Source organism: Alligator mississippiensis, chromosome 1 (genome assembly GCF_030867095.1).
Source record: "Alligator mississippiensis isolate rAllMis1 chromosome 1, rAllMis1, whole genome shotgun sequence".
Classification (NCBI taxonomy): domain Eukaryota; kingdom Metazoa; phylum Chordata; order Crocodylia; family Alligatoridae; genus Alligator; species Alligator mississippiensis.
This window is the reverse complement of record NC_081824.1, coordinates 349,621,270-349,638,883: the sequence shown is the minus strand read 5'-3', so window position 1 is coordinate 349,638,883 and position 17,614 is coordinate 349,621,270. Positions and strand designations below refer to the sequence as shown.

At 39.8% G+C, this 17,614-nt stretch overlaps 1 protein-coding gene across 2 annotated transcripts in view; it reads right to left on the bottom strand.

Annotated features, from left to right (window-relative positions):
• Positions 1-17,614, bottom strand: part of RGPD4 (RANBP2 like and GRIP domain containing 4) — a 54,478-nt gene that overhangs the window by 5,310 nt on the left and 31,554 nt on the right. Inside the window, exons 21-26 of one of the 2 annotated variants that reach the window (XM_059721032.1) lie at positions 9,659-9,826; positions 9,291-9,383; positions 6,749-6,978; positions 4,645-4,882; positions 3,960-4,058; positions 2,560-2,702 (exon numbers count right to left, since the gene is read on the bottom strand). In XM_059721032.1, coding sequence (XP_059577015.1) covers positions 2,560-2,702; positions 3,960-4,058; positions 4,645-4,882; positions 6,749-6,978; positions 9,291-9,383; positions 9,659-9,826 — 971 coding nt within the window. The remainder of the gene's footprint in view (positions 1-2,559; positions 2,703-3,959; positions 4,059-4,644; positions 4,883-6,748; positions 6,979-9,290; positions 9,384-9,658; positions 9,827-17,614) is intronic. The other variant, XM_059721033.1, reaches the window with a different exon arrangement.

The window sequence follows — 17,614 nt, the reverse complement described above, 5'->3', positions numbered from 1 at the left end:
GGAAAAAAACAAAGGTTTGTCTTTAAAAAAAAAAGAAGAATTTTCTAACTCAGTTTGCACTCAATTACCATATTTACTTGAATACAAGATAAAATTTCCCTGTCCCCAGTTGGCATAGAGGGTGGGGGGAGAAGCCTCTCACCTTATAACAACATACAACAAAACCTCACTAAATACACTATAATTATAACTGCTGCCAAGAGCAGCATGTGCTCATCAATGGAAACCAACTATGAAGCTGATTTAAGGTAGCCAACACTAAGCATGACTATAAAACACATGGAAGCCTAACACAAGAATAGGCTAGTGCAGCCCATCTGAATAAAATATATGGTAGTGCTCATTAAGTGCAGTCCCCCTCACCACCAACTCTTTTTCAAGTCATGGTGAGCCACTCCATCACATACAATTCACCCAGACTCACTGGTACCCCCTCTTTCAGTCTTGCACATATTAGTGTGGTACTACCCAACAAGCAGTGAAGCTGGACCAAGTTGCCCTTGTGCCTCATCTGCATATAACATTTTGGAGCATCCCATAACTTGAGACAAACACCCACTTCCAGTCATGAGTGGGAGCTAATTAGCACATGGATCCTTCAGGAGTGGTATCTGGAATGCACACATACTGAGCAGTGCTGAGCTGTGAAGTCACTGTGGTTTCAAATGCTGTTGACTCTGGTGGGGCCCAGCCCAATGAACTATGTGGTAAATCACGAGCCTGTGGCTTTGCACTAATATCATGCATAGTTTGCACTATAATATAAACACGTGCCAAAGTGATGCTCAGTGTGTCTATGGAGTAAATTTGCTAAAGCTTGCAGCAGTTTATAAAGGTAACATTCATTGATTATGGATAAACTACACGCATGGGAACTACATGCAGTTGCTACAGCCATGTTTAATTTCAAGATCATTGTTTGCAATTTGGCTCCTCACTTCCATGTGCTCAGGGAGAGCAGGGTCTTATAGTAACGAGAGGGGGAAGGGGCTGCCAGGGGAAAAAGTTGGGGGAAGCAAACAGCAAAGGGCTACCTGACCCACCCCAAATTTAAATTTTCCCTGATGTAGCAATAGAAGGAAGACAAATTCAAGGCGAATTTGCAATAAATTAAATTTTATACCTGGAAAATTTATGTGTGTGTTATAATTTTCCATATCTAGAATCTGATTATTGGGGGTCATTTTATAATCAGGGTTATATTCTATTTGAGTAAATACGGTAATCATTTTAGCAACGTTTTCAATATGGTGGTAACAACCTTAGTAAACCAAACTGCACTCTCAGTTCCAGTTTTTAATTTCCTATCAGATTAAAACTAAATAATGAATTTGCAGAACATTTTCTGAAGCTCATTCTGCTGTCTGCTACAATACTTCATTTAGTTGATTTATATTCTTCCCTTCTTGGTGACTTACAATATAATAGCTGTTCCTCCTAGCTCTTGAAACCATTTCTTTTACCAACTAACTACTCAACTAGAGATTGCTCACAAACTCGTTTCAGTGTCTTACTGCTCAGTGATCCTGACACGGTCTCCCTCCGTGATGGAGGGCAAAGAACACAATATACAAAATGGTGTAACAATGTTATAAGCTTGAACTGGGACAGCTACATTACTTATGAGTGGAAGTCAAAGAGATTCTCTAAACAAGGGAATTCCATATTATATAAAAAAAGAAAAAAAACTGCCACTTGTTTTACCACAAGGTAAATAACTGACCTTTAAGAATCAGTTTCAACAAGAAAGTCTCTAGCCAGGATATTTTTGCCAGGCCTTGAGGTCTGGCAAGCTGCTTCTGAGATTTAAGTGAAATCCCACAAATTTAAAAATCTTTGACATCTGTGTTTTCCTACAAAACTGAGGTTCCTTCATGTAAGTACACCTGTAGTAGCAGGCAACCGTCGATCCTACTGAATCACGGTGTATGTGTGAGGTCACCCAGACCTTTGACACCTATGCCTAGGCAGGAGTAAGGAGGAGTGGAGGCTGCCCAGACCATCCACCCGCCTTAGAGCACAGAGACGCAATCCAGAGGACAGACTGAGTCCAGATGCTCAGTGCCTTAACGGATGCAGTTATGTGGGTGTCTAGGAATTGAACACAGGTCTTCTGCATGGCAGACATGGATTCTACTACTGAAGCACAACAGCAGGTACACCTGTAGAGGCTTAAGTTCAAGTGTTTTAGAACCTCAAAAAAATCTAAGGCAGATTTTGCTATACACTAATAACTTTAAAGTAAAATTTCTATGGACCTCTCAGGATTAAAATCATGCTCTGTCCTACTGGAAAGCTAGGCAACTCCCTAAAATGGGTCTCACTTTGACAACATCTATTTTTAAGGCAGAAATGAGGAGTGAGCAGTGCTTACTTGAAGCCTTTCTTTTTAAAGCAGCAGCAACCTTTGCATCCAAGCAGAATACAAAAAAAAGTACAAGCATTGCATGGGAAAATTTAGTTTTAAAATAGTTCTAATCTACTTATTTTATTATGTCTGCTGCTAACACTGTATCATCTTTATAGTACTCTTTTAAAGCTGATTTCGGTCACAGTTACCTCTGGCAAGGACACTATAGGTTCAAAGTGGATATCTTCACTATGGACCTCTTCTTCATCACTACCATCCTCTTCCTCTCCTTTACTGGTTGCGTGTACTCCAAATACTGTTGCTCCAGTATTTGCCCACTTGAAGTTTTTATCTAGTTATAAAAGATTTAAGGTATAAATATATTTTCAAAATTTAAATATACACACACAGGATATGGATTTAGTAGTAATTTAAAAATGGGCAGAAATTCAATGAACATATGTTCACTTACATACCACATGCCCCCCTCCCCTCCCCACAAGTTAGCATACAATGCTTTAAGCAGGGTGGCCAATTTGGAGGCTGGAATACAAGCACAGAGATGATGTAATGGCTGCTGTGATCCTGTTTCGCTGGCCCTTGGCAGACTTTACATTTAGGACATGATTAACCAGTTAGTCACATCTATACTAACTCAGTTCATGCAATTAACACCACAATTACACAAAATATACGTTATAATTTTGTGGCTGGTTCCCATCATGCCTTGAACTGCAGGTGTAGCCAGAGCTGATCAGCTGATTGGTGCTCTCAGCTTTGGGAGTGCACCAGAGCCTAGGATTTCTGTGGCTAGGGATGCCAGTCAGCTGATCGGTGCTGCCAGCCACAAGTATATTAGAGCCCTTCACCCTGGTAAGCTCCCATGGCTAGGGGACTGGTACTCCCACACTCAGGACTGCACCAGTCTTGAGGGGCTCTGGCACTCCCGAGGCAGGAAGTGCCAGTCACCTAACTGGCACTCCCTGCCTTGTGAGTGCACCAGAGCCTCTCAAAACTCCGGCTCACTCCCAATGCTGGGAGGGCCAATCAGCTGACTGGTGCTCTGAGCCACAGATGCACAAGCACCCAGCTTGCTACTTGCTGGTGCAGGGGGAGCCCTGGATCATGATCCTCTGCTCCCCCTGCACCAGCAACAGGGTGCAATTGGGATCGGATCCTCAATCCCATTATCGCACCTCTTGCCACGCACATGTGGCAAGGCTGGAAGTGCGATTGTTGGGATTGTATATCAGTTCCCATAGGACCTTTAACTGAATGCGTGTCAGTGACCTCTGTGGTCGCAGAAAGGGAGGGCAGTGTCAGTTTTAACTTCCATATCCACTGCAGAACTGGCAATAGGTTTTTGCTCAGCAGCCAAAAGCTGCTGACAAATTCAGCAGTGACTGTGAGAAGGTTAAGACTGTAGCTCTGGCTGGGTGGCAGTGACCAGGGTTCAGCCATTACTCTAGAGAATTCTTTTCTTTTCGTTATGCCTTCCCAAAAAGCGTATCTTTTCTGGGTGCATGTGTTAAGTGAAAAAAAATATGGTAACTACTTACCATAAAGTCAGTCCAATATGAGTGTTTCCAAATATAGATTTGAAGCTTACCTTTAGAACCAAAAGCAAAGTCCCCAGAATTTTTTGAAGCCAGATCAGCAAATGACAAGCCAGCAGCAGTGTCAAATCCAAATGAGAGGGGTCCAGTTCCTATCACAGTAAGAAACAAGTTTATTAGGATTATTTAGCATTTTATTTAGGATTTTCCTCCTTCCCAAAGCAATTTTTTCCCTATTCTATCCCATATATTACTATAGCATTTACAAAACACCAAAATGGTAAAAAATGGTTAATAAAAGCTCTCTCTGTAATTTTCCACTGAATGTCAATGTATGGTGACAAAGCAAAGTAAGCCTGAAAAGGTTTAAACATACCCTAACAAGCAAATATATCGGTTCTTTTAGAACTGCATAAAAAAAAGTTGAAGAAGTTACCATACTTTTCTGGGCAGAACTATGGAATTTTAGTAGTGCCTCACTGTTTGTATAAAAAGAACCTCCACAATTAATGAATATTAATGTACTGGAATGTTACATTAATTTTTTGTAAAAGTACTGAACATTTGCGGGATTTTTAAGGTACAGGTCCAGTTTTCATTAACTACATCAGTTCTTGAACTAAGCCAATTTATTTATTTTAATGAAGTTACTGTATTAAACAGAAACAAGATATTAAATTTCTTGTTAAGCTTGGTACATAAAGAAGTATGGTTTTAAACCACAAGACAACATTCCACCTTGAACTGTTGAGTCTGTAGAATCTGGATCATTTTCCTTTTTAGTTGACAAATCCACAGGCTTGTCATCAGTCCCTGATAAAGTCTGAGATACATGTGTACATTCTGTGGTAGACACTGGTTCTTCAGATGTAATGGTTGATTGAACAGATATTGCTTCCTCATTGATTGAGGGAACAGATACTTCCCTGGTAAAGACTACATCAGATGAACTGGTAACTTCATTTTCTTGAGACTCCTTTAAAAGAAACAAGACATGAACATTTTTTTCTTTTTAAGTTTCCAGTGAATATTTTAGAGGAGGCCATCATTTGAAACATCTGGAACAATGGTTTTCAACCTCATTAGACTCACAGCCCCTGCAGAGAGTGTCAGCTCTTTGCTCATTTTCTGATTGGGGAAGGGGGGGAGGGGAACTCTGTTTCTAATTATCATCTATTATCATCTGTCTATATTATAATATCTATCTGGTTATTAGTGTTCTTGGTGAATTCTTGGCAACAGAAGACTTTGGCAAAAACACTAACAGAACACACACCGAGAACAACTGTGTGCACTCGTGTGTGTGGGTGTGCATGCGTACGTGCATGTGTGCACACATATATGCATACATTTATGTATGTATGTGTATAAATATATAAATATAAATAAATATGCATGTGTACACATACAAATGTGTACGTGTATGTGTGTAAATATATATACACACATGTACGTGTAAAGCACAATTCTTGTATTGCGAAGCACTTGGCAAGAACACTAAGATTAGAAAGTTTTTGACCCTATGGATTTGTATTTAAAAGGTCTCTGGGTTTATCTTGTGAATCAGTTACAATATTCTACAGCACCATTGAAAGGATTCCACAGTTCTCCAAGGTGACAAATCATGGGTCTGTAATTCCTCTGAAAAATATCAAAACCTCATTTTCCACTGCTGTTCCTCTATTTGTTCACTAAAGAACACTGCGGAAAGGTAGAAACCTTGGTCTACTAAGAACCAGCAGCAGCAACTTTCAGAGTTGCTGACCACCTTCAGTTCTCACCGATTTGTGGGCAATCTATGAAGAATCAGATAACTCCTGACTTCTACACTTCTCCCTGTCCAACCCAAAGATGTCGCTTGCATACCAAGTTGTAGAAGTCTGAATATTCAAGCTGGATGCCACAATTTCTCACCTCAACGGTAAAACTGAGATAACTTTTTAAAATCCATAATTCTCAAACATTTCTGGAAGAATTTGGTACACTAGGATTTGATATTTTTTAAAGTTATTTCAAAACAGTATCTGGGATTTCTTCAGCACCCTACTACTAATTGAGCTTAAATCAATATGTGTACAAGGAACATCTTAAATTCTGCCCTTGAATTTTTTCTAAAGCATTTTTTCAAAAGCATTTTCTTCAAACCAGATTTTAACTGGGTTAAATAATTTTATTACAGCTTTGGTAGAGATGATCCAGGAGGGAGTTAAAATAAATATCAAAGCTATGAAACATGACCCTGCAGGCGCAGAGCTCAATTGACCAACATGAGGAAGCTTCTATTGCCTCCAAACAGGGGGCTGGTAAGACTAAAGTTAACATCCACATTTGGGGAGATACTCTAAAAACACAAAACACCATGCATGAATGTGGAGGAAACTTTCAGGCTACAGAATACCCTTCTGGCCTACCTGTGTACAGGGGTACCATACATCAACAAGGACTACATATTGCACAGTAATAGTGCCTGTCCCTGGACCCATATTTGACATGTGAGGAATAACTCATTTTGTAATTTATTTTAATACAAAAAAAAATTAAAACTTAAAAGGGAAACCCACAGATTAAACTCTACTAGACTGCATCGAAAGAAAACATCTAAAATTATCTTAAAGTTTCATATAGTTCAATCAGATTTAGTCTAAACTGCACCTCTTGAAGGGATTACTCCCAAATAAGGAAAATTAGTGCACACCAAGATGTGGGAGCAGCAACATCCATTTAAAAAAAAGCAAACATTAATGCAATGAATTTAGAAGGAATTTGCGACCCTTTGAAGTTAAAATTCTTAATGATGAAACAAAACAAATTTGAAAGCCATGCTTAAAGATATAATTCCTACTTTAACTTCTTGAGTTTTTTTCATCAGTTCTGTATGAAAATTTTCCAGATTGTCATGGTCTTCATCAGTATCACTGCCAACACCACAGAAAAATGTTGAAGGGAGCATTAGAGTCTCTGCTTTGACCTTCTCCTCAGGAGTTGGTTTCTTTTCCCAAACAATGACGCACTCTCTCTCACTCTTTGGTTCATCCTCACAGGCCATACCTACAGACAGCACACTACAAATTACTGAAAGCAGAAAACAAGACAGCAAGATATTTTTGAAATGCTAAAACCAAAGGGATAACACTTGGGTATACAGCTTGCCAGCTAGCGCTGACACTTAACAAATCAAGTTCATAACAGGTTAATAGGAAAGTAGGGCTGTAAGAGACCTCACAAGGCCATCTAGTCCAGCCCCCCTGCTCAAGGCAGGATCATCCCTGACTAAGCCATTCTAACCAAATGTCTGGTAAACCTGCTCTTGCTACTTCTAAGAATGGAGATTCCATAATCTGTCTAGGTAACCTGTTCTAATGCTCGACCACTATGACAGCCAGAAAATTCTTCCTAATCTCCAACCTAAATTTCCCTTGCTTCAGCTTGAGGCCACTGCTTCTAGTCCCCTGTAGCCACAGAGAAAAGCCCATCTCCGTCCTCTCTATGATCACCATTCAGGTATCTGAACTTATCAAATTCCTTTCCCTCTCTCTCTCTTCTTCTCTAGACTAACTAACCCTAAGTCCTCAGTCTTTCTTCATAAGTCTCGGTTCCCAGAATGCCAATAATTTTTGCTGCTGTGCACCTATAATCTCTGAACTGTCCACATCCTGCATGAAGGGTAGGGCCCAAAAGTGAACATGGTACTCTAGGTGAGGCTTCACCCATGCTGAACAGAGTGGAAGAATCGCTTCCCATGATTTGCAACTAATACTCCTTTAATACAACCCAGAGTATTGTTGGGTTTTTTGCAACAAGAGCACACTGTTAGCTCATATTCAGCTTATAGTTCACTGTACCTCTCAGGTCCTTTGTTGCAGTACTGCAGCCTAGCCACGTTCCCATCTGTATTTGTGAATGCAATTATTATGTCACAAGTGCAGGATTTTACGCCTGTGCTTACTGAATCGTATTTGATTGATCATAGACCATTTCTCCAGTCTGTTCAGGTCATTCAGGATCCTAGCCACACCCTCTGGAGTATCTGCAACTCCACCCAACATGATGTCATCCACAAATTTGGTAAGCATGCACTGAATCCCACCACGCAAATTATTACTGAAGATATTCAACAATATTCAGCTGGACCTAGGATACATCCCTAGGGAACCCCACTCAATATCTCCTCCCAAGTAGGCACTGAACCATTGATGACTTTGTTGAATATGATGATGCAACCAGTTATATATTCATTATCCATGTTAGATTTTATTTGTTTTCGTTACCTAGAGTGAGTTGATCCAATGGGAAATACTCATTTTAGAACCCTCCTTTTCTAGTGGGGGCTTTTTATTTCAATATGAAAGTTGTCAAGCTATAACAATCATTCTGCCAGATGCCACCTAGAGTAATTTATGTCAGACAAACCACTCTGCTGTTGTCAAGTGACAGGTAGGAAGAAGGTAAATCCAAATAGAAGTGCATGCCAACAGTCTTCTACCAATATTTTTGTAGAAACTGTCTCTAGCCTTTATAGCAAATCTAAGTTTTAAATCATTAACTTGCTTTTCTCTTTCTGCCACTTAATCCCTCAAATAACCATCCATGACGTGGTAAAGCCCAGATCTTCAAACCTGTTCTTGTTTCTTTCCCACCCCATCTCTTTCAAATTCTCTCAAAGAAACAGGGTTTTTAAAAAGGATCCAGCACATGCTTACCTTCATTCTAGAAAGGACAACCTGGTGTCAATAATAAGGAACAGTTATTCATGTGCAATTCTTAGTTTCAGCTTCAACACCTGGACATGGTAGTTTAGATATTGATATTGCTAAATCTTTTTCACTAGAGATCACAACAAGAACGAACATCCAATCACCACAGACCAACAGGAACATACCAGTATACTTTTGCTTATAGAGGTAAGTTCATGCAATAGCTGTTTATTTGCATCTTGGTACTGGCATGGGGACAGTCAAGAATTTCTGAAGAAAGTCAGTTTTTGAGAACAAAGTATTTTGTGAAACTTAAGTAGTGGCATTGTTGTAACCATGATGGCCCAAGGAATATGCATGTAGGATGTAGGAGTTCCTTGATAATATATCTTATTAAACCATCAAATGTAGACAGAGGTGTCAGATAAGACTTCAAGGATAATATGCCCTTCCTCAGGTCACTGTAGAACTAAGCTCAATTTAACAAACTACTGACTGAGCAGAGAAAATTGCTTTGGGTTCTGGAAATCGCCTGACACGTTACTTTTGACCACAGCCCTAGCATGCCGAGTGCTGAATGACTGGAGACCTAGAGCTGTATGGCTTCCCTGTAGGAAGCCTGGGAGTTCTAGACCACCACCAATATTAAGCAAGTTCAGAAGGGTAGTTGACAGTCGTTTCAAGATTTACCTTTCACTGGATCTTGTGAAGATGTACATTCCTCTGGATCATCAGCATATAACTTTCCATTCAGTTTCTTAACAGCTGTGTCATAGTCTTCATCTTAAAGAAGTCAAGAGAGTCCATCAGTTCAGACATCCGCTGTGAACTTACAGCTCTAGCTAATTTGTCACAGACATGTGCTCACTACACTTGCAAAATTCCTGATTCTGGCTAGCTTCTATATTTAAAAAGGGAACAGCCAAAACAAAAACAATGTTTTGGTTAAAGTTTCTTTCCCCTTTTAAGCATCTGTTGATATTCCATCAGTCAGAGTGTAGGTATAACATTGTTCCCCCAAATTCAACTCAGAGGTAATTTTTAAAATGATCCCTTACCATCATCCTCTTCACTGACATAACCAGCCTTGTTCTTGTAGCAGAAGAATGTTGAAGGGAGTTTAAGAGAGTCAGCAAGAGCCTTCTGTTCAGGTGTAGGTTTCAATTCATACACAATGAGCACATCATCAGACTGAGTTTCTACAGGGGATTCCTTTTTGCTCTCAACTATTACAAAACCAAAAAAAATGACAGAATTGAAATGAAAATGTTTGAGAACAAGTCTAAAAAATAAACTGTCATTATTAGTAGAAAGTTGAAAGCATTCTGAAGGCTAAAAAAGTTAGAAAAAAGCCTGTGTTGCAAATATATTTAGCTACAAGAAAGCAAGTATTATGGCAGGACATTAAGAAGCATATAGCATCTTTCAGTTCTCATAATCCTTACTGATTTTGGCCATACTGCTTAAGCAAGATAAAAAAAAAAAATTGCTGTTGTTGGATGCATTTTAATTTTTAGAACTTTTTAAGAAAGCAGGTTGTGTTTGGCATGCTAAGTATTTATTAATTTGAGCAATGCAGTGTATAATTTTTAATAAAGAATTAATCTTTTAAGAAAACAGGTTAGTCTGCCCCGAGATCAAAACTGCAGGCCAACTTACATGATTTACTACTCCTTGCATTTTTACAAGCAACTACCAACTTGATTTTCTCTGGGGTCAGTAAAGTTAAAATTCCTGTGACTGGAAATTATATATAGAAAGGATGTGTGTAATGTAAAGTAAACTGGACTTTTAGGGCTACTTTAAAAATGTGATGCCACAGCACAGGGTTATGTAAGCAATACATGGCATTAATATTAAAAAAAATTAACTTCCATTCTTCACTTGGGACAGGAGCATTAAAGTTCACTTATGCCTTATGTCATTTTTAATTGTTTAGCTTTTCCAGCTAAGGAAACTGCCACATCTATACCTTCATTCAACATTTTACCCTTACCAAAAAGCAAGGAGATTCTCCTCATACCCTCTCTCAACATTTCTAAGGAAGAAGTTTGAACACATCAGTACTACACCAGTATTTGCTTGGTACAGCCAAAGTAGGCAATTGAATAATATCAGAAAGGGGCACTTCATATAACAATGCTTAGGCAATTTGCAATTTCTGATTAAAGCAATCAGAAAAACTGAGCATGCTTTACCATACTCAAATGTGTCTGCCAGTACAGGATTTTTTTTCATCTAACAAGTGAACAAATTCTCTAAGGATCAAGCAGGTCAAATCCGGGAGCTAATGAAGCCAAATGACATTGCAACATTGACAGAACCAGAACCTCAACCATCTTCAAAAACTGCTTTGCAGCTTTTATTTCAGGTTCACGAATGAACTTCTGTAATTACTTCTCACATTCTAGTCTTCCTGCAAGACAGTGGGTCAAACTGGGAAGTCTAAACTTCTGCAATTTCAGTCATGTAGCCAAGTGTAGCTAAGAGTTAAAATTAGACCTCCCTAGTAAACGGCCCAGAGTACCCTCAAATAAAACAAAAAACCCAGCCAAAAACAAAGCATAGTAGGGATAAAGGACCAACACTCTTGATGGACCGATACTCTTTAATGTCTTCATCAGCGACTTGGACGAGGGAGTCAAATGTACTCTCTGTCCAAGTTTGCAGATGACACAAAGCTATGGGGAGAAGTGGACACGCCGGAGGGCAGGGAACAGCTGCAGGCAGACCTGGATAGGCTGCACAAGTGGGCAGAAAACAACAGGATGCAGTTCAACAAGGAGAAATGCAAAGTGCTGCACCTAGGGAGGAAAAATGTCCAGCACACCTACAGCCTAGGGAATGACCTGCTGGGTGGCACAGAGGTGGAAAGGGATCTTGGAGTCCTAGTGGACTCCAAGATGAACATGAGCCGGCAGTGTGACGAAGCCATCAGAAAAGCCAATGGCACTTTATCGTGCATCAGCAGATGCATGACGAATAGGTCCAGGGAGGTGATACTTCCCGTCTATAGGGCGCTGGTCAGACCGCAGTTGGAGTACTGCGTGCAATTCTGGGCGCCACACTTCAGGAAGGATGCGGATAACCTGGAGAGGGTACAGAGAAGGGCAACTCGTATGGTCAAGGGCCTGCAGACCAAGCCCTACGAGGAGAGACTAGAGAAACTGGACCTTTTCAGCCTCCGCAAGAGAAGGTTGAGAGGCGACCTTGTGGCTGCCTATAAGTTCATCACGGGGGCACAGAAGGGAATTGGTGAGGATTTATTCACCAAGGCGCCCCCGGGGGTTACAAGAAACAATGGCCACAAGCTAGCAGAGAGCAGATTTAGACTGGACATTAGGAAGAACTTCTTCACAGTTCGAGTGGCCAAGGTCTGGAACGGGCTCCCAAGGGAGGTGGTGCTCTCCCCTACCCTGGGGGTCTTCAAGAGGAGGTTAGACAAGTATCTAGCTGGGGTCATCTAGACCCAGCACTCTTTCCTGCTTATGCAGGGGGTCGGACTTGATGATCTATTGAGGTCCCTTCCGACCCTAACATCTATGAATCTATGAATCAAGGGGGGAGGGGGGAAGAACAGGACACATGCAACTCCCCCCCCCCCCCCCCCAATATTTGTATCTTAACTATGCTGGCAGCCAATGAGATGGTTCTAAGACCAACAGTATCTAGCTTCAGGCTTTTGGATACTAAAGAGATAAAAAGGACAGCTTGACCCTGAACTGCAAACCCTGTTCATCACCAGAAGGATTTTCTTGCCCAGAACTTACTCTATCACATTATTAGCAAGCACTACCTTTTTACAGCTTTAGAAGAGCTTTGCAAATAAAAAAAACTTAAGAGTAACTGCAAATGTTACTGTCTAACAGCGAAGAGTAGATCATATAAATATGCTTTTAATAGTCAAAACATTCCTTTGATTACACTGGAAGGAATTAGTTAAAAAAACCAAGACGTGCTTACTTCTGGGTTAAAACTACAGCAGTTCAGAATTTAAACAAACCACGTAAGATTCCTTTTCTATTCTATGGTTTTAACCACTCAAATACAACCATGCCAAATGTCACACTTGATCAGCTTATCCAAACGAAATCCACTCCAGGAAGCTTTAGTCCAAAGTACTTATCAGTCTTACACCAAGTTAAAAAAATATAGCTGTTGTAGGAACATACTAACATTTACTCTCAAGAGGCAACAGCAAGCTTGTTGCATGCAACCTTAGTGGTGGCTCCTCCAAAACAAAGCTAAGCAGGTACATTCACACTGCCACTGCCCATGCTGTTTGTAGCTAGCTAGAGGACATTAGTTTGCAGTGCTTCCAATCTGGCACCTTCTGTGGGCACCAAATCCATCACTTATTTCTAACATGCAGAAAATGGCTTTCATGCAAACTATGCCTAAGGGAACATATTAATTATGTATTATGTGCAAGTCAGTTCAAGTTAACAAGGCCATGGCCAGAATCCTTTGAGAGAGTCCAATACCTGAACACTAGGATTTATGACCTCAGTGGTCCAATGCCCAGGCTCGCTAAATGCACAGTTCAGGGACTAGTTACAAAAGAACCACTGCATACTGCAGACAGAAATCCCAGATCTGGCTTAATTCTAATTATTACCTAAAACCTTGGTGGCAATTGCACAGAATGGTTTGCAATGAAAACTGTTTATCCATATACTCCAAAAAATTCTCTATTTTCCTATCCAGTAAAAGAGCAGATATAGCTGAGCTACTTGCAGGACTTCTAACACTGCTATACACAGCCATGGAAAGTTGTACACAACATTGCTAAGTGGGCTGTTCAGCTGTAAAAACCCCAAAAGGATTTGTCTGCTCAAATCATGAAATAAGGAAAAGTGAAGTCAGTTCAGTTCATATAAAAGAGGTTGCACTCATCCACAACTGCTCTCAGCAATTCTGTCTTTACTTTTTGTTTCAACTCAAACACTGATATTAGAAAGACCTAAATAGGTTAGACTTTAGTAGCTAGGTATCAATGTTTTTTGGTCATTCAAGATTACTATTTTGTAGAGTATAAGGGACATGCATTACATTTTTGAGGATTTTTTAATGCAATTATCAGATGCCATTTAAGGCATAATTGAAAGATTTACTATTTTTCAGAATACTTAACAAGTCTCCCTCAATGCATCCATTTAGGCCAAGTCAGAAATTACTGTTACAGTTATAACGAGGTTGCCTTTACATGTTTCTAAGGACAGAAGTAATGCCTGAAATGGTTCCATGTGAAACACTTCGAAATGTTTCATGAAGGTAGCATTTCAGCCACAGTACACAAGTGCCCCTTTACCATTCCTGGCTCGCGTGTTTCAGGACACTGCAGCTCCTCTAGCACCAGCAGGCGGCAGCGACCTACAGTGTGTCCTTTATTCCCCCCTCACCTCTCACAGGGCAAGAGGTAGAGAGGGAGTGCGATGCTAATGAGGAGCAGGTCCAGTGCTCTCTACCTCTCCTCTCCCCCCTCTAAGCCTGTCACAGGTAGCAGGAAATGGAACTGAAGAGCTGGGCTCCTTCTTCCCCATGTCAGCAGGGGTCTGGTCAGGGAAATAGGAGGGGAGTGAAATGGCCTGGCAGGGGCAGAGGTCCCAGCAAGGAGCTGGTTGGGAGGGTGGGCTGTAGGGATCCCAGCAGGTTTCCAGCAGTGGCCTGCAGCCCCACCACCTGCTCTACCTCTCTCTTTAGAGAGAAGTGAAATCCTCCACAACAAGACTTAATTTCAAGAGGTTCTGTTTTGTGGTATTTCAGGTGCTTTTAGGATGGTTTCAAAGGGTTTGTATACGCATACAGCTGGCCCTTCAAAAAGGTTTCAAAAGTTGTTTAAAACATGTTAATTATGTGTGTCCATACCCTAAATTGCTCCTAGAAGCCCTTTGGCCATATTTAAGGGATGAACTTGATAGTTAATTCAGATGAGGGGATTAACAGAGGACCTACATCAGGTTAATTAACTGCAGCTGTGTCTAAGGTAGATCAATGTTAAAACTCTTTAAAAAAAGCTAACATTCACAAAATTGTGAGAATGATTATAAATATACAACTACTATATCTTTAGGAGTATCAATCAAGTAGGAATTAACAGTTTGAAGTTTCTAAAAAAATAGAAGCTTTTGTTTTTTCTGTATAATAAAAGTACTTTAATGGAACATCTCAAAACTGAAGACAATGGGGAGATTTAGCAGTTTAAAGGCACAAAGAACAGTGCACAAGTTAAAGATTAACAATTTGAAAGCGTTTTTTACCTTCGGTTTTTTCTTTTTTACAAGCTATAGCCAAGTTATGCTTACTCTGTGTTTTACAATAAAACTAAAAAGGTTTTTACTGTGTACAAGAGGAAGACCAATTTAAAAAAAACCCCCCAAAATCAGAAGACAAATTAAGGGCAAAATGGAAGGACATTTACTCCAGTTTAAATATACAAACAATAAATGAAACCAGCTTGGAACAGTAATGTAGAGCTAGTAGTGACTGAACTTAATGATCTATTAAGATTACAATGTAAAACACTATGATATTCCCTCTAGGTATAGAGGAGTCATTTCCTTGACCAAATTTTGTTTCAGAAAGACGGTATTTGATTTCTTTCTTTTCATAACACTGGTAGATGTCTCAATTATACAGTGTCTGCATGTACTCGCTCAGCACCCATGAGCAAGAGATTCTTTATATATCCTTTAAACCCTTGTACTTTTTAAAACACCATCTGTAGAGAATTTTCTATGGTTAGGCTTACTGTTTTCTAAATAAAGGCTCCAGAAATAAAGCACGTTGTTCTCAGCAAGTCATTAATGATCCCAAACACAAAAATTAAAAAAGGAGGAGAGCATCATCTTATGGAACCACATGCTGTGTGGCTAAAGAACTGACCTTCCGATCCCTCACCGTGTGACTTGATATGAAAACCAGAGGCAAGCCCAGTAAGAATAAGCAAGCAAACTGAATGTTTCTAGTTGCAGACAGGCTGATTCAAATTGAGGCATTATGGAAAACTGATCATCTGGATGTTTGATTTGTGCCTGCTTCCCATGTCAGAGGTTTGTTTTTACACATTCATTTCCATTCTCACTGTCAACTAGTAGGAAGTAAGCCACTTCATAAAAAATACCAGAATCATCTGCCTTTCAGACAGACAGACACAGTGAATTTCCTTAATCTTCTCTTCAGGAAGATTTTAGCAAACAGATCTAAAGCCCTATAATAAATATGAAGCAAACTGAAGCTACTACACAGCTGAGCATTGCAAACGCCACCAGTTGTGGATATTAATACACATTAAAAATTAACAGAAGTAATTATATCCAACTATCACAGGTATTAAAAAAAATTAAAGATAAGAAGTAGTTTTAACTACTTCTCTCAGCATGCGTGTTAATTAATCTAATTTCCATACTATTAGAGAGCCAACTGCTTTGCCACATTTGACCAGCTGTCAATACCTACTACAGAGTGATTTCATCACACATTCAGTGCAGTGTGTAAATACCTTTACTATCAGGATGAAATGAAGGTGTGCTGGTCCAAAAGGCCATTGGATTAGATTTAAAAAGACTAAAATTAAATCCTAGAAAATAAAGTGTGGGTGTAAGTGTTCATCTGGTATTTTGAGGGGGCAGAAACAAACTTACCTATGTTGTGAAGTGAAAGTCTTCAATATCTACAGATCACAGAATTAGTTATTGAACAGTTTATACTATGTGGTGTATGAATTTATCCAACCCACTTAAATATCATATTTACTTGAAATACAAATAATGCACATTTTAGCCACAGACTCTGCAATGTTAGGCAACACTTTTTAGCAAGAGGATCTATTTCTACTTCAATAAATCATTTTTCACTTACTGCTTTATGCCATCATAGAGTCCAATATCACATGCTTCATTTTAGAACAGAGGTGATCAACTTGTAGCATGTGCACCACAAGTGGCAAGGGAGTCTGTGTGAGACTGGCAGTACAGAGAGGAATGGACTGGCAACACAGCAACAGATTGGTTTCTGCTCCCTGCTCGGAGCAGCCGATCAGGCAGAAGGGGATTGGAGTGTCACTCTGGGAAGGCAATGGACTAATCTGTGGTCTGTCTGCCATAAAAAGGTTAACTTCCACCAGGCTCAAACTATTCAATGTGGTGAAATCTTAGTTATATGGCTACTGGTAACAAGTCTAGGCTGAGGTCTCAAAGTCTGTGAAACCAAAGTTGCTATTAGCTTACATGAAACCACAGAACATTCAATATCAGTCTACAAAGACAGATCTCATGCTGTAATCTCCAATTTCAAGACATCTGAAGTAGTTAGCTGAAGACCACATTTTGGTCACTTGTGATTAAAAGTCAAATTTTATCTACCACAAAATTGTTTTAGTAACGAGCATTTTCCTGGCTTAGTAAGATGTAAACCACCTGACTTCTACAAGATTTATGAGAGGGTAAATAATTTGATAAACCTGGTTTTCACCCTCACTAAGCAGTGCCAACTGTAACAGTTACCTGTTAGTTGTTAACTAAGGCACTGTACCTCTCCATGAAGAATAAAATGAAGTTTTCTGAACTCTATTGTCCAAAGAAAAAGAAGAGGTGTAAAGACTTGTATGTCTCGTGTAAGAGGCAAGACTCAAGGATCTTAGAACCCACCTTTCTCCCCCCACCCCTTATTTGCACAGGTTACAGTTAAAGCAATTAAGCCTGAAACAGCTGTCTTTGGCGTGCCTTATGAGCTACCAAGTCTTATTCAAATGTTTAGATGTGGGCACGTACAGCAAACTGTAAATTAACCACTCCAAAGGAAATGCAAATCAGAAGTTCATAATTTGGGGCAGAGGAAGGGGTAAGGGAGGGAGGAAGGAATGTATAAGAGAGAGACAGCGTATCCGAACAATGCCACACTGGTAAAATAACCAGCATTTACTGCACTGGTTCACAAGCATGTCAGTTTTGTTACCCCTTCCATGCATTTTCAAAAAACAAAAGTGGAAGGAAAAAAAAAAAAAAAGCACAGAA